This window comes from Pavona decussata, unplaced genomic scaffold (assembly GCF_977016875.1).
Source record: "Pavona decussata unplaced genomic scaffold, jaPavDecu1.1 SCAFFOLD_68, whole genome shotgun sequence".
Lineage (NCBI taxonomy): Eukaryota > Metazoa > Cnidaria > Anthozoa > Scleractinia > Agariciidae > Pavona > Pavona decussata.
Window position 1 is genome coordinate 772,468 of NW_028145487.1, and position 23,950 is coordinate 796,417.

The 23,950-nt window shown below is 39.2% G+C and overlaps 1 protein-coding gene across 7 annotated transcripts; it reads right to left on the minus strand.

Annotated features, from left to right (window-relative positions):
• Positions 1–121: 121 nt before the first annotated feature.
• LOC146477883 (beta-lactamase-like protein 1) lies at positions 122–23,826 on the minus strand. 7 transcript variants are annotated; one of them, XM_085112983.1, is made up of 15 exons: positions 22,312–22,471; positions 22,097–22,201; positions 12,568–12,655; positions 10,700–10,952; positions 9,156–9,185; positions 8,297–8,437; positions 7,002–7,142; positions 6,455–6,576; positions 5,933–6,094; positions 5,152–5,280; positions 4,725–4,839; positions 4,218–4,293; positions 3,503–3,643; positions 2,513–2,622; positions 122–1,827 (listed from the first exon to the last, which is right to left on the minus strand). In XM_085112983.1, exons 4-15 carry the CDS (start codon positions 10,892–10,894, stop codon positions 1,450–1,452), a joined length of 1,740 nt encoding a protein of 579 aa, XP_084969109.1. In that variant the 5' UTR covers positions 10,895–10,952; positions 12,568–12,655; positions 22,097–22,201; positions 22,312–22,471; the 3' UTR covers positions 122–1,449. The 7 variants fall into 7 exon arrangements, with proteins under 7 accessions (XP_084969109.1, XP_084969108.1, XP_084969107.1 ...); XM_085112982.1 differs by lacking the exons at positions 12,568–12,655; positions 22,312–22,471 and adding an exon at positions 23,615–23,826; XM_085112981.1 differs by lacking the exon at positions 12,568–12,655.
• Between the last annotated feature and the right edge of the window lie 124 nt (positions 23,827–23,950).

A 23,950-nucleotide genomic window follows, 5' to 3' on the forward strand; every position in this document is an offset into this window, starting at 1 on the left:
TGATCATCACCGTCGTTCATCATATCACCCCCCCCCCCCCCACCCCGCCTCTCCGCCCCTCCCAGTCCCACTCACACACCACACTTTAACCGGTTAACGAGGTTTTGTGGGATCACAAATAGACACTAAAATATCTATAGTTTATTTTATTCTTTCCTTTCTAAAATTAATATTACTTAATAACTGCTATTTTCTATTTTTTTTACAAAGCTTAAATATTTTAAATAAATTCTTTTTTTACTTCAGTATCTGATCATATGTTACAATTAAGAACGACGAGTAACTTGTCAAGCCTATGCAAAGCGTAAGATGCATTTTCGCATGAAATCAGTCAAAGCGTATGCGTCGTATACGATTTCGAGTGAACATCGATGTACAAACAATTAAAAACCCATAAAAATTTTCAAGCAATTTAAAAATTCCCCGCTCCGGATGCAGTACAACTGTTCTTAAACAGCTTTTAATATATTGGCCTATCTATAGCATCTAATGCGACTAAAAAAAATTTACTCCTAAACCACTCTTCTTTTCGGGTGATTTAGGCTTTCCAATATCGTTGCATGTAACCTTATTAGCAATGTGTGTCGCAGGATTGCCACAAGCATATTGCATAGAACAGAGTTTTACCGTTGAATCGGCTCTTTCTCACAACAACACCTCACGGCAACTTAATAGGGGCGACCTACACCGCTTGCAACGCGTCTTACACGGCTGGTCGAGAGGACAAACGAACGAACAACAGAACAATGTTCCCAGCCCTGAAAAACAATGCAGCTGCAGGTTATCAGGGTCCAGTGAAAATAGAGCTTTTGAAAGGTGCAGGTCTGCTGAGTTAATAAAATGTTTTCACTTAAAACTAGCAATCTGCGCTCTTGTTGTTACATGCTTATTATAAAAGACTCCACTAAACATTGCTGGAAGTCTTAAACAATAATACAGGGAATTCGTTTTCGAACTCTTCGTGAATTTTCTTTGTGCATTCAGTGGCAAGTAAAACTAACCGCACAGCTTCTAAACTACAAGTGCAAAAGTTTAACTAAATTGACCCCTGTACCGAATTCATCCCTGATATATAAGGCGTTTCTATGGCCGGTGGCATGGGTTTCATTCTAGGACGAAATGATTAAAACGAAATGAAATATGAAATGAATAATCAAATCGCGTTAAGTTTATAACGCAATGAGTTTTCAAGGTGGAAAAAAAAAATCTCGATCAATACCCCCACTGGGCTGATCTCGTAAGGCCGGAAATACTTCTACTTACATAAGACTTGTTCTTGCAACGACACGTTGAGATTATCGGAGCAGTAACAAGACCAAACGGAATAAACTAGTCACATGACCGAAAGCTAGAGATTTCTTTTGCTGAAATTCGTACCGGTAACACGATATAAGAACCCCTTATTTTATATTGATTCCCAACCTACACGTAAAAAACTTATTATTTTTGTCAAAGAAGGCTTATTGGAGATAAATTCAAATTAGAAGGTTTTGTTTTCATCGCACCATGATTCTGCAACGTTCTTTTAAATATAAAGGGACCAAACTTTAATCCAAGGCTCTTCCCAGATGCAGAAGGTGGATCAAATATGACTCGTTCGCGATTCTGTCCTAGGCCGTATATACTGCACTGCAGTCCCATTCTATAAATAACTTCGAATTCATGTCCCTTTATGGGCTTCAGATACGAAAATCCGAGAGAGCCTGGAGTCTGGGTGAATAGTAGAAGTCCGTTGTCTTCCGTAATGTTGACGATCACTTCTGGTATCCAACGAGAAACGATTGTGTATTCTCCAAGGTAGTGCTGTTTATTTGGAACAATCTCAATCTATCAGGGAAAAGACAAGAACATGAAAACTCACCCTAGAAATGACTGGCTCTTGTTGGGGAATCAGGAGAACCTCAGTGATGTTTTGGAAACGTCGTTGTTCTTGTTATTATTGTTATTGATAGAGACATTTGTTGTTGTTGTTGTTGTTGTTGTTGTTGTTTTTGTTCATAGACGTTTGCTGTTGTTGTTTTATTTGCCTGCAACCATGCACAACAAACTCACAGGGAGAAATTTCACTGCGCAAATGTTTCGCTTTTTTGTTGTCGTTGTTGTTGATGTTGTTACTGCTGCTGTTGTTGTTTTCGTCGTAGCCTTGCACTTGGTGTAGGGCAATGGATTTTTTTTAAACAACAACCCTTAAAAGTACAGAAAGTACAGACCCGCTTGTTAGAAAGCAAAATACTATTTCTTCACTTTTGTTACATTTCTTCCTATAAATAAATCCGCACCATAACAGAGACTTTCAGAAACGTTGTTCAGTGTAGCAGCAAACGTTTTGTTACCTACAATGAGAACATTCATGTCATTCAGACTGAACAAAACGCCCTCGTTTTCTATAAGATTAAAATCGGTCTTCTCCCATACATTGACAATTGCTTCAGAAGCACAGCTTCCCAGTTTGGTCGCTTTAAATTAGCATCACAATATATTCTGCTCACATCCCTCAAAACTTGTTCTTTACCTGAAGTTGCTGCCGTAATAATACGGTGTCCATCACTTTTGCCAGTGTCTCTACGATCGAAAACGATGCTTGTCCACCGAATTCACGACCACTGACAAGAACTACTGCACCTGCAAAAAATTGGAGACGTACTAAAGATGAGAAATGAAATAAAGCAAGGGTTTACCGTTAGTCGTTTAGCTAAAAAATTAAATGAAAATCCTTCTCTCCATTACTTGATCTCATAATTATTCTTAGTTAGTAATGCATTGATACTGTCACTTATTCCTTTGTTGTAAGTTATTTTACGTAATCTTTGTGAATTATGCCAGCTATACTATTCACAGAAATTTTAAATTCAAACACTGTTTTTCAGACTTCTTCGTAGCTGACGATGATTGGTGTTCCGTCAAAATATGTCGTATGAGTGAAAAATCTCGTGGTTTTTTTTTTAAATTTCAACTTAACCTTTTTTAAGAAAATTGAAGAGCCGTATCCAGGATTCATGATGATTAAAAATTTTAAAACGTTCTCTGGTTAAAAATTGAAAAGATATGAGCTTTCGACAACCGTCCTGTTGTCTTTAACGGATAAAATATGAAGAGAATATGAAATGAGGACTAACAAATACAAAAAATGTACAATACAGGTGATAAGTCTGAAAAACATTATTTGTTAAGAAGAATAAGGTATTGATTAGGAAGTGGGCATGAGTTATTGTCAGCATCAACAGTTTTCGCGGTATGCCAGGACTCAAGGGTCTTGAGGTCTTAAGATGGCGATAATTAACCTTTTGATAAGCAACAAAGAAGACTTTGAGAAAAACTGAAAGAAGAAAGCGTACATGCATTTATGAATACCAAAACGGTGCATTATTCAAACAGTAGTTATGGGATAATAAATGTTCATATCAACCTAAAACAGACTTGCATGTCGATACAGGGCTCTCAGATAGCATGATTTGTGTCCTTGTCTGACCAGGGTTACAATCTAAATGCCTGGAATACTAACCCAGCTTGAATTCTGGTACAAATGCAAATCCAGAAGAGTATCCAGGAATGAACCCAGTTTTCATTATAATGGAATACGTTCCAACGTCTATGATTTCCCAGCCAGTGCCAAACACTGTTTTTCCATCTGGATACATAAAATCTACGAATAAAAATGACATGCAGCAAATTAAAACAGTTTTTAAAATATATAGGGAAGGGCATTTTTATCGGATAGTGAGACAAAATAAGATTGAAAAAAAAAAAAAAACTAAAACGATTCAGTTTTTTCGACAGTCGGTTTAGCTCTCAGAATAGTCTTGAATTATTGTGCATGGAGACAATTTGTAGTAAAGCAGATTTTTTATTTTACTTTTTAATTTACTCATTTGCTTCAACTTTCTGTCCTTATTTTTCAGTTTACCTCTCCGAAACTGAGACAAAACTAAGAGGTACAAAAACCTTTTTAAAAACAAGTGAAAAGGAAACGTGGTAGCCTGCGTAGCAGTCGTTTCCTTTTCCTTCAAGCCAAGCGAAGTAAGAGCGCGAGGGCATTGGGATAAAAAGGAGCAAAAAAAAAAAAGTAGGAGCGGGGGGTGGGGCGCTCCCCGCCCCTCCTCCCCCCTCCCCCTCCGCTCCTACCTTTTTTGCTAGAAACGTGGCTCCCATTTTCCCACCCAAATGCCGAAAAAGTGGGCCCAAGGTTTTATAGGATCGCTCATCTATCGTGCACAAACCTGGCTTCATCAGTTGCTGGATCAGCTCTTTCTTCAGTATTCTTGTCGGAGAACTACCAAATAAAAGTGTCATCAACTGTACAGAAAACAAACAAAAAAGTTTACGATAAAAGGATTTTAGTCGTATGTACCAAGAAAAATTTTTCCACTCCTTTTGACGAGGTAGCGGACTGATTTCCCATTTAAAATAAAGGCTTGAATTGATTTTAAACGGCTTAATTTCAATATAGAGATTTGACAATAGACATTTCTTTGTCTCTACGAGATATGTTCAAAAATGCTCGCTGATGAGATGCATGAACTGTATGGTCGACATCACAAGGAGTCCCCTACCCTAAATTCTTACTAAAACATAAATAATTCTGTCAAATATGAAGTCATATTAAAAGGACAAAAAGTCTGTCTTGTGTAAAGAACCCAAATTCAGGGTTAGATGCATTTCTGGACATAAGTGAGTTTTGCAGCGGGTCTATAGCACAGATAATAACATAACAGCAATTCTCAAACCTTGTACAGATCATTTGGTGTTGAGTAGGCCTGGATGCTAGGCGCTGCCCAGTCCCAGTCCACCAGAGGAGCTTCACGGTTGTCAAAGTAGCCAAGTGCTTTGTTGGAGGACATCCTACAAAGGTGTTGAATGTACAGCTTCAAGTTTGCTCAATAAAGGGAACAGAAGCATTGGCAATTTGGAGCACGTTTATAGCAATTTTTGTAAATGCGCTCTTTGCTGAGAATGCAAATGAAAATCATGACATTTCCCAGGCAAATTCCTAGAAGTACTCGATCTTAAGTCTGCTTTGAATTAAACTGTGGCATAGAAAAGAGCTCTCAATATCTTAGATATATTTCTCAGTTCCGTTGTTTGCTCTCCCCTGTAATATTTCCATGTACAAAAGTCCTGGCCTCATGATAGCAAGAACAAATTGTTAAGTACCTGTCAAGATTAAATCCTGTGTTTCTCATTCCTAGCGGCATCAATATATTTCTTTGCACCCATCCCTCGTAGTCGCTGTTTGCAAACTTCTCGGCTAATACTCGCGAAAGTAAGGCATAACCCAGGTTGCTGTAATATAAAATAAAATGACGTTAATTTAAGTCTTGAAGGCTACCCATAAGAATTATCATCATTATTATTATCGTCATCATAATCATTAACAACAACAACAACATCGTCGTCGACGTCTTCGTAATCAGCATTATTATCGTCATAATCGGATCATCATCATCATCACCACATCATCATCATCATCATCATCATCATCATCATCATCATCACCATCATCTTCACCATCATCATCATCCCCAATATCATTGTCTTTATTACAATCATCGCTATCGCTACTATCACAAAACTATTCATTCATTCACTCACTCACTCATTCATTCATTCATTCATTCATTCATTCATTCATTCATTCCTTCCTTCCTTCCTTCCTTCCTTCCTTCATTCATTCATTCATTTGTTCGTTCGTTCGTTCGTTCGTTTGTTCGTTCGTTCGTTCATTCATTCATTCATTCATTTCTTCCTTCCTTCCTTCCTTCCTTCCTTCCTTCCTTCCTTCCTTCCTTCCTTCCTTCATTCGTTCGTTCGTTCGTTCGTTCGTTCGTTCGTTCATTCATTCAGTTAGTCAGTCAGTCAATCACTCACTCAATTATTCATTTGGTTCTTCATCTGTTTGTTTATTAAAGTTGTGGAGTGAGAATTTCGGTCTCACCTGTAGTGTGGTAATTTTCCAGGAGGCGATTTCAGCTCCATATTTTTCAGTTGTTGAAGAACGTACGTGTTGTTAACAGGACACAAGTGAGTTGTACTGTAGGAGTAAGCGGCACCACAAGGGACTTCACGAGGGAGGCCTGAAGTATGTGATAAAATTTGCCTGTGGGGGGTAGAGAAAGGCCATGAAATTTTAAGTATCATCCTATGGCTTGGGTTTAACAGAGAATATTCTGGATATGTCAATACAAGAATACCATTGCTTTAGTGAGAAACGAAGGTCACAACGATAAAAAAAAGTTCTACACTAGTGTGGAAAGGCAATAAGAATTAGGCTAGTTCCTGAAAAGCGTTGGTCCAAGCCCCACTTCACGACCCTAATGAACAAAAAGGCAGCTTGTTCAAAATATGGAAAATCTAAAGGGAAAATCATAATTAGCATTTCGTCCATCCCTTTCCCGCAAACTTTCTAGCAGCTAAAATTTTCCTCAGCACTCTTCCTTTTTTTACTTCGATTTCTCACCTTATTGTTATTTTCTGTTGGTTAAAAGGATTCCTGACTTGAAACCTTGGCTCGTATTGTTCTAAAGGATCGTCCAGACAGTCTATTCTACCAGATTCCAGAAGTTTAAATACGAATAATACCTAGGTAAAATGAGCTCGTGTTAGTGAATGAGGCAAACAAGATTTGACACAAAAAGTCGACAATAAAAGAAAGGTTGGATCCCGCGCACCAGCTTGAGCCAACGAAACGGCGCTAGACTTGTGGGAGATCTTAATCAATCATACATGTATTATAGAAAAGAAAACACAAGCTTATTGTATATGTACCGCAGCTTTAATTTTGGATGATTCAAGCCTCAGTCCGGCGAGGTTTATGCTAAAGAGTGACCGCTGGAGCAGTCAAAAAAATCTTCAAACATTCTTGACAATAAATAACAATATGCGTTGATAAGAACACTACATTAAGAATCTTTGCAAAAAGGGAACAATGAAAAGTGACAGCTCGTAACTATCAGACGTTAAAGCTGTTACTACATGAGTTGCCAATTAGACTGAATATAACTTACTGTAAATATTTTACTGATACTGGCGACACGAAATACAGTATCCTGGTTGGGAGGCTGTCCCTGGCGTTTCTTGTCTTTGAGTCCATAGCTTTGTCTCCATACAACTCTGTCTTGATAAACCACATTTCCCGCCATGCCTACCTGTAATAAGACCAAAAAAAAAAAAAAAAGAAAGAAAGAAAACGCACAGAATTAGATTTAAAATTTTCAGTCCTAGATCTATCATCACGATCTATTTTCTCCCTACGTTTGGGCATGGCTGGTTTAACTTTGTCACAAGTAGAAATTTACTGTGGTCTATCGCGAATGTGCAAATCTGATTGGAATATCAGTAGAATATTAATTAGAGAGAGGATCGTTTATTCAAAGACCGAACCTCTTTCCTTTGAGGTCCACAAAATTGGACAATGACGTAAAATACGTGACAATACGTCATTAGTTCTTTTTAAGTCAGCTCCCATCTTGGATGCACTATCCTACATTTTTTAATCAAGGATTAAGTGTGACCAGTTTGTATGACAGCTATTGAACGATGCGTTTCCTAGTAATTTTGCCACATGAAATGTTTGAATTAGAATGTTCTATCAATTTAAATTCGCAAATTAAGACTCGTTTAGTGGAACTTGGAATACATTGGAATCTCAATTAAACGGATTGCCAAGGGACAAGGGAAATTAGTTCGTTATACATGTATCGAGCTTCTGTTCCATACATTTTAAAAGGCCAGTGCCCAGTTGCTCGAAGCATGGTTAGCGCTAACCCGGGTTAAATGCCATGACAACCTATAGGTTTTAATTAACAATTATTCCACGAGGGCGCGTTGGAAATGAGATGATAGATAGCCAACGAGGCGCGTAGCGCCGAGTTGGCTATAATCATCTCATATCCAACAAGCGCAAGTGGAATAATTGTTTTATTAAAAACAATCAAGAAATATTGCTAGATCTTACTGATTTCGCTGTGCAAGAATAACCAGCAGACAATTTAATGGTCGCTTTTTCTCGGCCATGGTATAATTGCTCATATACCATGGCCGCTAAGCCAATCAAATCCCTCGAATTGCATTATACAATGATTCAGTTTTTAATAATACCTCTTAACCAATGGTTAGCGCTAACCATACTTCGAGCAACTCAGCCCAGGCTGTACAATATCGTTAATTATACCGAGGACTTTGTAATTTAAAATTTTGTTAAATCGAGGTTCTACTGTACCATACAACAGTTTAAGCACGTGAAAACTATGTCACAACTGCCTCAGATAAATAAACAAAGACTTTAATCACTTTTACTTACGAGGCCATTGAGTCCTTGGAAGGAACTGAATATATAGTTCGCTTGTAAAAGATACCGCTGTACTTGATCAGGCAGCAACCAAGGCGGGTCAGCCTTCTCCATCATGATAGGGCATGGCGACGATTTGAAAGACAAGTATTCCTGCAATAATTGTGATAAAACACAGAAAGGATAATGTGGTCTTCAACTGAGTATTAAAGAAATGATTCGCATTTGCTATAAGTTTGCTCTTGTGCCTTCTGTTATTGGATAAAACAGATCTTCCACCACTAATAGTAAAAATTTACGGGTGACGCAGATTATGCCTTGTTCCTTAAGTAGCTTAAAGAAAATTGAAGTTTGGGAAATGTAAGGAGGGGGGTATATAGAAGGATCAAAACTGTTTTCTTTGAGATTCACTAAATGGGATGGTGGCCTCATCAAAAGTGGTAATTAACGACAATGTTTCCGTACATTTCTCCAAAACCTCAGAGTGCGGAAGAAACAATGGCCACCGCAGTTTCGTGCGCGAGGCAACAATTTGTGATGATGCAATTAAGCAAAACTAACTGCGATGATTACTCACTTATTCAATCTTTCATCCACAGTTCAAATATGTGGATTTCATACAATCCACTTCCATCACTTCACCTCCACGGGTATATAACAAATTCAGAAAATGATCATCTCCCTGTTGGCTTGATAGCTCAATTGGTAGAGCACTGCACCGGCATCGCAGAGGTCATGGGTTCGAATCCCCTTCAAGCCTGATTTTTTTTGTTATTCACTTACTCATTACTACGCTTGTAGGAACACACTAATTTATGGATCAAGTATACTTTTGTAATGTGTAAAGGAATATTTTCCAATACTGATTTACCTGATTCTTTAAAGGATCAACAGCAGGCTTCTATAAAGCGAATAAAATCGAGTTGTTAAAGAGGCAAAGTACTAAAGAGAGATGTAAATAAAAGCTGTCAATTAGACATTACGACATGAATGGCCTGTTCTGCCGTCACAAATTGGCCTGCGAATTTGATCGCTGAGTTTGCCAGATCGCATTCTATGCAGGTTACATGGTGCCGAGTTTGGAACACCGCAAGCTGTAAAGAGCAAAAACTAAAGTTTGACTCCTCCCCAGTATGCGCTCTATTAACGAACTCGGTGTTAATCGAACTGGACCAACGTGCGATAAACCAGGAGGCAATGTCTAGTTTTAGACACCTAAGATGTCGCGTGGCAAATTACTCAGTTTGAACAGAATTGATATTCAACATGCCACGTTGAATGAAAACCGCTCTTAAACTTCGGACATCAAAGTTGGCAGTTTTGCTAATTTTGTATTGCGGTATAATTCAACTATGTAACCGTCAGGTTCAGAGGGCGTACTCTCAAACTGGGCTATTAACAAAGCTATTGTTTTCGGACAGGAAGCGCTCAATCACGAAAAAGATGGTGGTTTCCGCTTGAACCTCCCATCTTCCACCCTTTATGATGGTTTCTTAATTGCAAATGCCACCCCTTTTTCAGAAGTTAATCTGAGAAAAGTATTCAGACGACCCCCACTCTTCTTAAACTATCTATTCAGGCGTCCTCTTTCTGGTAGAATAATAATGTCCTGATTCAAATTTTTAAAGCCAATAAACTTTGTCTCTAAGGTTCATTACACAGGTGGTGTCTTTCGTAACCCTCGTACCCCTAAACAAGGTGGGTCCTTATCGAGTACACTTGTTACGACTTCCTAAAATACAAACGTGAGGCGCTGAAGTAAAGGCTCAACTGTTCGCCTCACGCAAAGGTCTTACAAGGTCATTGTAAATGGGATGGCACAGCTTGAAAGGAAAAAAACCTGCCGACTGTGTAATTGATCTACTCCAAAATACGTGATGTTAAATCTAAACACAATGCGTGCCTCAAATTCTATTATTAGAAGAATTCAAAAAAGAAACCACTATTCTTTATAAGGTCCAAAACAAGTTTCAAAAATTACCATAAAGATTTCCCTTAATGTTAATTTTACAAAACCGAACGATATATTTTCCCTTTTATTCAAAGAATCGTTGTTTCTTTATAAGATGTATTATAAAGTCTTCTTCCTTTTTAGGAATTCAAAAAAGTCGTTCATCAAAAGAAAGTTAAAATATAGAAAGCTTGGAAATGAAACGCTGAGAGGTCTATGGATAAATTCCTCAAATTTGGTCATTCATTCAGATGAGAGCTACAAACCGAAGTGCTGTGAATTGTTTAATGTGTTGTATGAGCTGGTTCTAACTTTTCAGTCTGTGGATGTTATTGTGACATGAGACCATTCATATGAACTCCATTTAGCGGTACTTTGTCATAAATGAATGCAATTTGTTTTTCCAAAGTGCAATTTCGAGATGAGATAATTTAAAAAAACAATAGAGGACCTTTGTAGCTAACCTGATTAGAAGCATTGTTCCTCTTTGTGATTTGCCATACGAAAAGAACTGTGACAACAAGAAGCCCCAGAGAGACAACCACAAGAGCGAGCTTTAGCCGACCAATCGTCCTCGCCTCCCTGCTCGAGCAGACTTCAGGATAGGCGACGACACCTCGCGATGCAACCGTCGATAGTTCATCTCCGTGGCTAGTCATCAAGCTATCGAAACTGTGGCAGCTTCGATCTTCACTCGCGGTGTCTTTCTCGCTGTTTCTGAAAGAATCATTAAAGTTTGATAAACACCAAGATCCATTATAATACCACGAAATTTTAACCTACCCCTCCATGTATGTTAACTCCAAAGGGCTCCTGACTTACTCAAAAGACGGAAGCATTTTACATGGTTGTACGACCAGCTTAAAACTTCAACAGACTTTGGTAAAAATAACCCGGCGGCCGGTTGAAGCCAACTCACGTGCGAATATATTTGCATAAAAATCTCTAACCTTAGTCACGTTCTGTTAAGCACTCTTTTGTTTTGGGCACAAAGGAAAGAAAAAACCGGCCGGTTGAAGCCAACTCACGTGCGAATATATTTGCATAAAAATCTCTAACCTTAGTCACGTTCTGTTAAGCACTCTTTTGTTTTGGGCACAAAGGAAAGAAATATAACATGTTCAATAATGAATTCGCTGCAACAAAAGGTCCAGGTCCTCTGTCGCACGCCGAAAACGAGACATCGTTTAACTTCGGCTCGCGATCTGTCTTTGGCTGTTTGATACACGCAACCTATCCCAGGCACCCTTCAGCCAGCACCGACCGTTCACCGGTTAAAAAAAAAACGTTCCCTTGAAGAGAAATCTCTTCACCGTGTTAATCGTTTTGGGAACTACTAATCTGGTTGATGAATTATCAGAGTACAAAAGTTGTTTGACCTCTAGAAAATTTGCATAGGATTCAGTACACACATAGCACAGTACAATCAACAAACTTTCGCAGCGGGACGGTTTAGGAATTTAGGCCTATTTTTTTATATTTATATAAAAATCTGAACAGCAAGATTTTTTTCTGTATCTGTTTTTCTTCGAGAGCTTTGTAACACAACTGCTTGTAGTGAAAAGATCATACGAACTCTAGAATAAATTCAAGACATTCTGACACTCTCAGTTACGTAACAGCAGGGCTAATAGCAATTTATACCTGTTACTAACCGAGTTCGAGGTCCGTACCGTAATTTATGGCCCAAGCGCGAAGCGCGCGGGCCATAAATCGACGGGAAAAAAACGAGGATCCGTAACTTACAGTACGGACCGAAAAAATGAGGTTAGTAAGATATTTATTATACCTCTGAGGTTAATCGGGCGCGCGCGCAGGAAAGGAAACTAGTTGAAGTTCAGCGCGCGGGCTGTACAGTGAAATACGGCCAGCAAAATTGACCAATCACACCGCGATAGTAACTGAGAGATATAATAAAATAAATTAAGAACGTCGTAGTTAATACACAGCTCAAGAAGTTGCGAAAAGAAAGGATGAAAAAGTTAGGTTTGAACGGGACCGCGCACGTGACCCTGCGATACCAGCGATACTAGTGGAAGCAATGCTCCAACTAACGGAGTTATGAAGTCGACTACAATAAAGGATGGTGAATAAACCTATAAGGATATCATATTACGCCTAACAGGAAATTCTTAACTTACTCAAAAGACGACTGCATCGTTAACGGTGTTAAATCCACCAGATTAGAACATCAACTGACAGACTTCAGCAAATGCCGAGCGGTTACTTACAAGCTTAAGCTCGCTGCGCGCGAAAACATTTGCATGACAATCTATATAACGCCACGATTAGTTTACAAACACCCGCTTTTGTTTTGAATCTTAACGTGTACCTTTATCACCGCGTCAAACTTGAATGCTCCGAAACAAAAGCCGAAGGTCAATGCCGTGGTGCGCTGGAAGCAAGATAATTCTCTTGATCTTTAAATACATGCAACACAAGAACATTGAACTTTAAAACAATAAATTCTCTTCGATTCGAATACTTAGATTTGTCAGACCTGTTCCTGGAAGAGACCCCCTCTGGTTCGACTCTTGTATGCGACCACCTCCAGTAAGCGACCACTAAATCTTGGCATTTTGGGTGCTCGCTTAAGAGAGGTTCGACTGTATAGAAGTTAGAATACAATTTACATAGAACAAACATAATGAAAGAAGCTCTAAGACTTCCCTAAGCCTCTTTCAAACAAAAGTGAATGTTAAGAATGAGGCTAGAAAGTGACACAGGCATCATTCATATTTAAATCTTAGTAGTATGCAGGATATTTGTCCCGAGCATCCGAACTAGTAATCGGAAGGTCTTAGGTTCGACGCCTGATAAGAGCACTCGGATTTCTTTTTTTCGAGTATGCCTGTGTCACTTTCTAGAATAATACATCATTCTCATTCATTCACCAGGCTGGAAATATACCATCACATTTATTTCAAAAGCGAATGTTGTTTCACGATCCGATAAAGTTACATCGCTGATAGAGGCAAACCGGGTGAAACGATTGGTAACATGTCTGGAATTGCGACACCAGACACCAAGCGAAGTTTGTGGTCACGCTAGAACGGATACCAAACTTTAAAATTACCACGTCTCGGATATAAAAGTTAGAATACAACTATATAGATTACAAAGAACAAACACAATCAAAGAATCTCTAATCCTCTTTGAAACGAAAGTGAATGTTGAACACACTAATTGCTGGTTCTATCAGGCCCGGGGGTAGGTACAAAGCTATATAAGCTATATCGGTATGTGCGACCCCAAAGGGTATGGTTTTTGAGCCGACTGGGTCTGAAATTTAACCATTGTGGTCTGAAAACTTTGAAAACGGGTATGGATTTTCTAAAAACGAGTATGGATTCTAGAAACCAGCTCTGAAAAAGGGCATAAATTAAAGAGGACAGGTCTGAAAAAGGTGGAGCACCAGGAAACACACCCCCACCAAAATTCCGAGGAACACCACCCTCCCAATCAGGCGAAACACTTGAATCAAGAGGAAGCAAATCTTAAGAGCAGACTTCACCGATGTTATTAAGTATACTTTATAATTAACAAATATTTCAGAAGTTCTTTTAAACAAAAGCGAACGGGAAACACCCAACATTCATTTTATCAGGGAAAGCCGTCACCCGCCGATAAGAACCTGATCTTGTGAAGAAAAGGAACTGCTTATAACAAAATGTTCAGAGCGAAACTGTTCGACTAAATTGCGGGTATTAATTTATCAACATAGGAATGAACAATCAGTCTTCTACGTAAAAACAAAGACGAAACACAATGTATTATTTTTGCACATGATGGCATTGTGTTCCCGGTGTGATCCTTAGATAGCGTACCTAAAAGTTGTATCAGCATAACTCTTTCACAGTAGTGAACAAACTTCTCTGAACGATGTTCCATGGTTATGATGGCATATTATTAAACTACGCTTACTCTAGTATTCTATGCTTAATGCTTACAGATTAAGTGTCCGTATTATAGAGGTGTCCGTTTTAGAGAGGTAGGCTTTATATGGATTTCAGTCTCTCAGGGACCAAGTGAACTGTCCGTAACAGAGAGGTGTCCGTATTATAGAGGTGTCTGTAAGGAGAGGTTCCACTGTACCCTATTTAAGGAACGAGACTCTCAAAAACCATACCCTATCGGGCGCCACATACCTATCTAGCCCATATATGGGAGTACCCCCCTCCCCCCAGGGATCACGTTTGCAGCTCGCCGTAAAAACTCTTAAATCCGTAAAATTCTGTAAAGCTGTGATTACGATCCCATTGTAAGCCCTGCTTGGGCAGTCAGTGTTCGGCATGGCAAGAGCTAATGTAAAAACGTATATATCTGACATAGTGATTCAGTCTTGGCTACAAGCTCCTGATTCCTTCGTTGGAGGAAAAGTTATGACTAGTCGATAAAAGTTTAAAAAGTTAGGTCAAACCTTTTTGTCCTTTAAAGGAGTGGTAAAAGGCTGGTAATGAAGCCTAAGGCGAAACGGCTATCGTTCATTATGTGCAGCTGCGAGGATGAGCTTTTTTGTCGATTGCTCAGATCATCCCACACTCGATGGATTTCCACATACTAATTCGGGTGTATTTGATGTGTTGTCACGTTGTTCTATTGTCATTTGTTCGCTACAGTTGCAGGTTATGCTCTGCTACACAGGAGTTTCATTCTCGTATGCTCTCACCGATATACACAAAACCAATGTGGACAAAAGGAATATTATTTGGTAAGATATAGAAATTTTTCAACAAACTCTTACATTAGACTAGCCCGTTCCGTGCGTTCTATCCCTCTGCAAGTGTTACTTGCACACTAGTTAACCATTACCCGTTTATGTTTATGTTCATATTTAAACTTTTTAAGAGCCGTTAGTTTTTCTCATTGTAACTCTGGCCCTGAAGAAGACTAGTTGTACTAGTTGGCCCAAATAAATAAGCCCTTTGCCGCAGTGTCGGCCCTGCAATCAGTTCAGTTTATTTACACGTAAAGTGACGTCTGGCACGTGCATTTCTACCACACGAGATCCGGCAACGTAGCGCCGGTATTCAGAACAGTTTATTTTGCGTCGTCTGGTCCCCTGCATCCAAAAGTTTCGTAGTTACTTTAGCGACCTTCGTCACGTCACGTGGGGAGGAATGCGTGACGTGACAAGCCAAAGAACGCCTGCTTAGGACGCTAGTGTTACTTAAAATGAAATCGGGATTTTCTTGTTTGAAAACATGAGGCCTTAGCCTATGGTAAAGCACAATGAAAAGCACGTGCGCGTGCAGATTTATAAACCCCCTCCCCCTCGTCAAAAATGCAGAAAATAGTACCACTCCTCCCCACCCCTTAATTCGAATGAAAGCGTCTGGTCATTTTTGTGGCATTTTTTAAGAGTCCAAGGTGTTGCGCGTGCGCAGCCTCTCCAGGCCAAAGATACCTTTCGCTGCTTAGCAACCATTCACTTTTAATTTTAATTTCTTGTCAAATGATCACTATCTAGCATTGTAGTTTCTCACTGGCAAGTTTAATTACCGCTTGAAACCATTCAATTGTAGTTCAGGTAAGACAAAAGAAAGATTCATAATAACTTTTACACGTCAAAGGAGAACGGTAGAGAGTCACGTGATCATAATTTTTCTACCATTTTCTATGTTTGCTGGCTGTCGTTTGCGTTTTCAGAGCAAGATAGATCCAGCCTGCCTAACAGTCGTTTCCGGCCTACCAAGCGAGCGCGAAAAGCCAACGATACTTGCGGATGACACTTTTTTCTCCTTCCTCTCCACGTGAAGAGAAGGAAACCTGCAACCTCGTTCCCATGGCTCTGGGAACGAGGTTGCTTCTCCGGACTTCTCGCGCTCGCTTGGTAAGGGAAGCGGCTTCGCAAACTAGATAGATCAAGCTTTTTTCTTTTTTAATTATTTTGCCACACAAAGAAATTACAAACAAGACACAATAAAATCATTGAAATTAAGTTACAAAGAAAAAAGTGGCAAGGAGACCGAAAAGAAAGTAGAAAGCTCATGCGTGAATCGGCCTCTCCAATTAAACTAAGTTGACTATACAAATAATTCAGTTAGTTACATGGCGTAAGGACGTGAAATAGATCAAAGATTACAGAGAGAATTTTTCGTATTACACAACAAACGGGGGTTGGAGAATGGTGTGTTATTCAGTGAGTGACACAGGCAAACTCGAAGAAAAGGAAATCCGAATGCTCCTACCAGGAGTCAAACCTGAGATCTTCCGTTTACTAATTCGGATGCTCTACCACTGAGCTACAGAAGACTCGTGAGAGCCTAGGCCATTAAACTAGGTTCATGGGACAAACACCTGGATACTGCTAGGATTTGATTGTCAATGTGTTGCATATGCGCAATGGAATAAATGTGATGAGAATTAATGAAACAGGAGTTTATCGTAGAACGCATTGTCAAACCTGCATGATTCTCTAAGGAAATGACTTGTACAGCAAACGGATTTCAAGGAACTCAGTGATATTACGTAAAGAGGTTCGAGAGACGAAAGCTAATATTTTTTACCCAGATAAACCAAAATTTGTCCTAGGTGATACACGATTTTGTTTCTAGTAGATACCATAGAGTTATAAAGCAACAATTTGGGCCGAAGCTTTAAGCAGAGAAAAAATTCGTTTAGATATTTTGTCCACTTCTTAGTATGACAACAATATCAGTATTGAAACAACTGTTGGAATAATACATGCAAATTTAACAGGAAAAGTCTGATTGCTTTCCCTTTGGTAAATGAGACAATTATAAATAAGACGATTATGACTTCATAGTTACCTGCAAGATCTCGAATGCTGTTGTATGGGTTTATAACGTAGACCTCGATCACATTTTAAGCTTGGCCAAGCTTTCTATTCAATGTAGATATGCTCGCGTGTTTCGTCAATAATGCAAGATCAACTAATTAAATAAATGCCTCTGGAACTACGAAAAGATTGTTAACAATTTTTTGCCTAGAGTCAAACCACAAACTATGCATATTACATAACTGATATGGACCTCCCTCACTTTTTAGAATCGACATGGAACTCTAAAGTCTGACCACACAAACGAATGCATTGAGAAGTTTTTCCAGCGATACTGTTTGCTCGAAATATTTCTCTAGTTGTAAATCAAAGCTTGGCCAATTTCTGTTTACGAACTCAAAGGAGTTTATACTGGGATAGCCCATAACACGCTTTTAGTAAACATACCTTTATCTCAGTTTTGTGTTTCTCAGCGGGACATCACAGCACGAGTTCACCACTCGCGAGCCAAACTGACAACCGATTTCAATTTTTTAATGGAAAGAGATCAAGCGAAACCTACTCTTCTATTTCGTGAAATTGCCCATGCATAGCAAATGGGGCTTGATCGAACTTATGCTTAATTTGAAACCGGGATGACGTCAAGCAAAATAAACGCTGTGAGGTCACGTTATTCTGTTAAACTAGCGAATGCGCGCGCCTGCACTGTTTTTTTTTTGTAAAGGGTTGTCATCTAATTCTTGTTAGTTAGTTAGTTAGTTCTCTCCGCGCCATGAGGCGCATAAGGCTGCATCTAATTCTTGTAACACCTTGAATATCTAAAGGACACGTTTGATTTTAAAATGGCTGCCCAAAAATATGGCCAAATTTTCTTTAAAATGCCTATTCTAAGGCACGTAAACTATTCATAAAATGTTTTCGATTACGGAAGAGATGGAAATGATAACTACAGCCAGTGTCTACTTGAAAAAGTCGGGCTGCCATTTCAAGTTCTTTCCTTTTGTCTTAGATGTAATTGGTAATAAATTATCGTGGCTTGTCCTTTCTTCCTTTCTATGGCTTGATGCAATTTTATCTCAACAAGGTGTTTAAGTGTAAATTCAGGAAATTTTTGACCTAAAACCGATGTTATGCATCGTCAATTCCAGCCATGCCTTCCCCCCCCCCCCCCGGGTCAATCCCCGGGCATTCATTTAAGAAAAGAAAATGAAAATTTCCCCGGTGATGGGGCAAAAAAAGTCGCTCAAATGATCCGTGGTGCGAAAAAGAAGAACACCAATGCCCCACCCCTGGGCTCATCAGTTCCAGCACTGCCCATCCCCACCCCTCCCCCCGGGCCAATCACCGGGCAAAATGACAAATGCCCCAGGGTGGGGGCAAAAAATCGGTCAAATGCCCCGGATGAAAGTGTAATCAAACAAGGAGTCGAATGCCCCATCTCCGGGCTCATCCAGAAATTAACACTACCCAAGATAAGAAAGGTGTTACTCATCAGTTTTCATTTTTCATTTGTTGATATATGCAACTGCCTTTCCCTCGTTCTTTTGCTTCAGTGTAATGTCATGATCACTTTTCCAAATAACACTGCATGACAGTGCAATTCAGCAGTGTAAAATTAGAGCTTGAAATAAAAAATATTATACAGACATGTTTTAATACATGGAAAATCAAAGACGCATGATTTTTAAACAGAAAAAAAAAAGAGGAAAACTTGGAAACGTTTTTAAAAACCCACCATCATGATAGCTTTAAAATCTATACGACCACCTAAAATAAGAAGATTTTAGTGGTCGCTTACGAGAGTCCAAACAGAGGGGTACTACTCAGGCAACGGGTCTGACATATCTACTTATTCGAAGAAAATTTATTTCATACATTTTCCTAGTTCCAATGCAAGCAGTGCTAGGTTGTCACTTAAAGTTCCTTGTTAACTCAGGGGAGTAGCGTAGTACATTCAGAGGACGTGGAGATCAGACCATGTGTCAAGTGGTCGCTTACAAGAGATTAAAAACAATGAAACATCATAATGCTGTCACCTCAAAAAGTGGTCGCGGTCGTTTATGAGAGGTTCCAACTATAGGGATTTGGCTCGGAAATATTCGGTGCTTTGGATAGGTGGTCGCTTGTGGGAGGTGGTCGCACATGGAGGTTCGACTGTATAAGTGAGCGGTGAAATCAATAAGTGAACAATGATAAGAGAGTATCAATTGGGGTGTAGCTTTGACAGTTGACGGTCAAATTTTAGAGCTTTTGACGGTGGACCGTTTTTAAGAGGAAATTTCTTCCATGAGTTAAAGTTAATATTAACTTTTGCGCTTTCTAATATTAACAATTGTGTTCTGGTGGTTGTTTCTTGGTCAGAAACACGTTATCAATGTAGTAAATCAAAATATTTTGAAACCAGAAGTACTTCCAGACGGAAATTAGTTGAGAAAGAAAAGAAAAGAACAGAAAGTGAGTATATTTAGGAACATGGAAACTAGTTTACCAGTTAAAACGATTCTTTGAGAGCCAGAAGTCCGGGATGAGCAGCTGAAATAGTGATATTTGAAAGATCTTGAAACCGTTTGACGGCAAATAATAACTGCTTTTTTGACGGTTGCCGGTAAAAATTGCCCTTTTTTTGACGTTCGACGGTTAAATTTTAGGTTGTTTGACGGCTGACGGTTAACCCCATTGATACCCTCTAACAAAGCAGTGAGATTTCTAATCGATGTCGTCAGACTGACTACTAGAATTGACGAAAATGCAATTGATCAAATCATCTTAATTACAGCGGTTACTAGCCTGTTCCAGGCTCCTACAGCGATGCGCGAAGGAGAGTGCGAGGGGACGAAAACGAGTGGGGAATGGGCCCCTCGTTTTCGTCCCCTCGCACTCTCCTTCGCGCATCTCTCTAGGAGCCTGGAACAGGCTAAACGGTTACCAATAACACGCGACCTATCGCCTTCAAAAGACTCCGATAAAGTTGCGTTTTGGTGGACGTCAATCAAAGAAAAGCCGTTGAAATTAATTTGAATTCTGAGAACATTTCAAGGCAACAGAACGAAGAAATTGACAGTTTTATCCGCTGACGGATGGTAAACTTTATGAAAGTTGATTTCCAAGACAGACTATCTAAAAAATGCGCATTGTTTAGACGAAGCCGTATTTTTTTTATGAAAGATTTGAAATCGCCACACCTGACAATTAAATCAGCGATGCGTGCAAGTGAGCAAATTATCACGTGTAGTGAAATCAAAATTTTTAAAACCTTTTATTTGCACTTGATCTGGCTGGAGAATCAATTTAAATAAAGCTTACCTTCTCTAAGCGAGGTAAAATTCTCAGTTTCTTGCAGGGTTACTTTGGAATCTTGTCAGAATTCAAAATAATTTCAACGGCTTTTCTTTGATTGACGTCCACCAAAAATGCGTGGTCGTCTACATCGCTCTTATCCTCCCTCGCAGAAGCTCATTTGGCTCGTCACGCAATCGTTCCTTTCGTTGGAGAGGAAAGATTGCGTGACGAGCCAAAAGAGGCTACATCGTTTTCGGATCCGTCGAGATGTCCGCAGTTTGGATACAAAAATTTTATAAATGCAATTTGGATCAGAAAAATGAAAGCAATGCAATAAATAAAGAAGTTGTACCTTTTAAAACATCTATCGACTTTTGCAACCCTTGCTGAGTCAGCCATTTTGGAACAAAGTTTTCATCTTTCCCGACAAAATCTTCAAGGGAGTGACCAGTATTCTCTGCCACGTGCGGGACAGAAACCATAAGGGGGTGTTAAATGCCCTGCGGGCAGCGATAAAAATTCAAATGCCTCATCCCTGGGATTGCGTGATGAAATGCCCTACTAATGCCCTAGGGATGGGCGCTGTTTGAATTGACCTAATGCATAATCCCCATAGTACTAGTACTGCCCCTTAAATTACACGAAGCTGAAAGAAATCTACTTATTATTTTGATTACAGAGCTCGAGAAATTGCGTGTAAACACGCGAGCTAGCGAAGCTGAGCGAGTGAAGAACTGGGGAATGTGCCTCTCCGTCGATTCAGTTCCAATAGTAAAAAACCGCTGCTCATAAGACTGTCACATGAAATCCTATAAAGTGCATGCTACTGAGCAGTGCTTTCCAGCTACACAAGGCGCTTCCGGTTTTCACTTTGAAGCCTGAGAAGCAATCCTAAAGTGTGACCAATCATACGAAAGCTACTGAGAATTTGGTGCTGTTTGTTCCTCCATATTTTGGAAGATTCTTCCGGTTTCAATATGTTCAAGAAGATAAAGATTTGTAATATATTTTATTTCGCTTTTTTTTTCTCCAGTGTTCATGGGCCTACAGTTTCTTAAAGCGTTAATTACAATACACCCAGGACAAGATCTCCTTCGGACTGATTATATCAGACCCCTTTATATTCTTACTACTAGCTATAAAGCACGCTTCAATTCGTATGTTGATCGTCCTCGGTTTAACCAGGGGCAGATCCAGATAGTTTATAGGACGAGGAAGAAGTCGAAACTGGTAGGAAAGAAATCGGCCAAGAAAAGTATGGAGAAAAAGTAAGAGCTCGGCCGTTTGAAACTGGTCCGTACAAAGTCTATCCACTGAGGCTCTTTCATCAAGTTCCTTCATACTTTCTTCGTCGAATTTTTTTCCCACCCATTTCGAATTTTTTCTCGTCCCCACTATCCAGACTATCTGCTCCCCTGGGCCTCCGAGGCCGATGATGTATATTCAAATGTCAGTTGGTGGTTACCGATAAATGTCAAGACATGTCTACACATATTACACCGATATTCCAGACACATGCCACAACAGATAATTTTATCACTCACTAACTGAACCAAATTTATCATGTTACGATGTTTTTTCTATTGAAGCTGATAACACCATACGTACAATTCAAACATCTGAATGGCTGGGCGATGGCAATCACCTTGCTGTGTCATTAGAAGGAGTGAAAATTAAACGAAATAATATTAATATTTGGTAGACACCCAAAACTGCCAACTACACATTCTCTGATGTGTGACGCTATGACAACCTTATCTACAAATGCCGCTAAATCTTATTTTAGATCTTCAAAACTCGGCTAATATATTGCTAAGTAAAAATATTTCCACTAGCTTACCTCTATAAGTACATTTCTTCTTATCTGCTCATCTACGAGTCAAGGAGAACAGGACATTTTGGCGGCCGCTTCGAACGCCAAGGCACTATCGACTTCGCTCGGAACCTTTGAAATACAGTATACGAAATGAAGGCGTAAGTTAATTATAGAATAAAATAATTAGCATCACGAACAAATGGCTCAAAATTGAAATGGCTACGATGCTCGTTTGATACCTTCAAATTCTGTGTCCTTCCTATAGCTTGATATAGCGATTCGCTGGCGTTCTACCATGAGCTTATCCAGCATGATCCGAAATGGCGTGCGCGTTTGCGTCGTGACTTGAATTGTCACCGGATATTTGAGAGGCACTTCACCTTTCTACTTTAGTTAGGTATTCATTAAGTACCGTAAATACTTTGACTAGACAATAAGTAACCGAGAAATTAAAAGGACACAGAATTTGACGCCAGGGTGGCAGAAAAAATGAATGAGCTTCGAAAGTCTACAGCTCTGAGATGAAAAAGTAAATGTATAAGGCCGGAAGAAGAAATTTTGGTAGTTAGTTTGTAGTCGAAATGACGTTTGCCTTAACCGGAGTGTCTGGCTTTTCCCACAGGTGGGGGTAGGGGTGGTAGGGGGAGGGAGAGGTGGATTGCGAAGGAAAGGCTTGCGTGACCTTTTTTTATTGTGACAAATAAAACTAGATAAAGGCTCTTGACTGTTAAATTAAAAGAACTGTATATTCTACCTGTATTGCATATGCTAATGTCATTTACGTTGAAGTCAAGAAAGTGCTGCTCCATCGAGTTTTGTTGAAAATAAAAAATCACTATTTTAATTCTCAGAAACTATTCTAGTATACGTATTTGGATAATCAACGCTCCCTTGCAATCAAACATCTGACTGATTTAATCAAAATTTCTTTCTCCGGCTTATCCTTTCGATCGTTTCTTTTCGCTTTCTTTTGTTCTTTCTCTTGCTTGTTCCACTGTTTTTAACCGTTTGCGGACCGAACCTACTTTCGAACCGAGAGGACGATAAGTTGAGCCATTAAGCGAAACATTTTTAAAAAGGGGTAGCTTCCATTCTTAGCGGTGAAGTAATTTCCATTAGGTCCAATAACAATTTCCAATACGTCGTTTCTCTTTTTTTTTTTTGTTTGTTTGTTTGAAAATTCACCTGTAAAATTATACTTGCTAAATAGATTCATGTGCTTGTGTCGCCGGTTTATATTTATCCGTTACTACTACAAAAAATTGTGCGCAGAAACCATAATTATTTTTTTCTACACTAGATGATGTTGTTGTTTATCGAATATAGCAGCTTTTTCTTCACCGGACTAGAAATTACTAGAAGAATAAATTCATAGCCGAGAATAAATATGGAGATCATACTGGAAGCTTTGCACGCTACCTTTACAAATGTAGGAATATTTTAGGATAGATATAGTCCAGTTATTTAATTTTATACTTACTAAGTAAACTTATCCAGGAGCAAGATTTAAACCAAGTAGAATTTTTTTGTATTTATAAATACCTGCTCAGGCCATCCGCAGTGCTATTCTTTCACACTCTACGACGGCTTTCGCCTTCTCTCTCAGTGTGAAGTTAAATACATGTACCGTTCTTTCACGGGATAATATTTCGCTTAATCATCGGTAGGCGCTTTTTGCGCTTCAGGAAAGTTTGGACTGAAGTGTCAAATCAGCAGAAACAACACGAAACCGTCAGTAAGCGGAATTTCTGGCACAAAAAATAAATATTGAACGATAATATGCAAATGAGTTATTTCTATTTCACCTGACAAGTGTTGGCATAAAAACAATGGAAATTATAGCAACACTGTGTAAAGATTTGAGGTGCATCCACACTG

Bases quoted from the DNA above. Each gene is read 5' to 3' on its own strand.
- LOC146477883 (XM_085112978.1), bottom strand. The intron at 6,577-7,001 runs GTAAGTTATATT...CATTTTACCTAG, and splicing joins GTATCAGTAAAATATTTACA to GTATTATTCGTATTTAAACT. The intron at 2,623-3,502 runs GTTAGTATTCCA...AATTTTTTGCAG, and splicing joins TGTACCAGAATTCAAGCTGG to GTGCAGTAGTTCTTGTCAGT.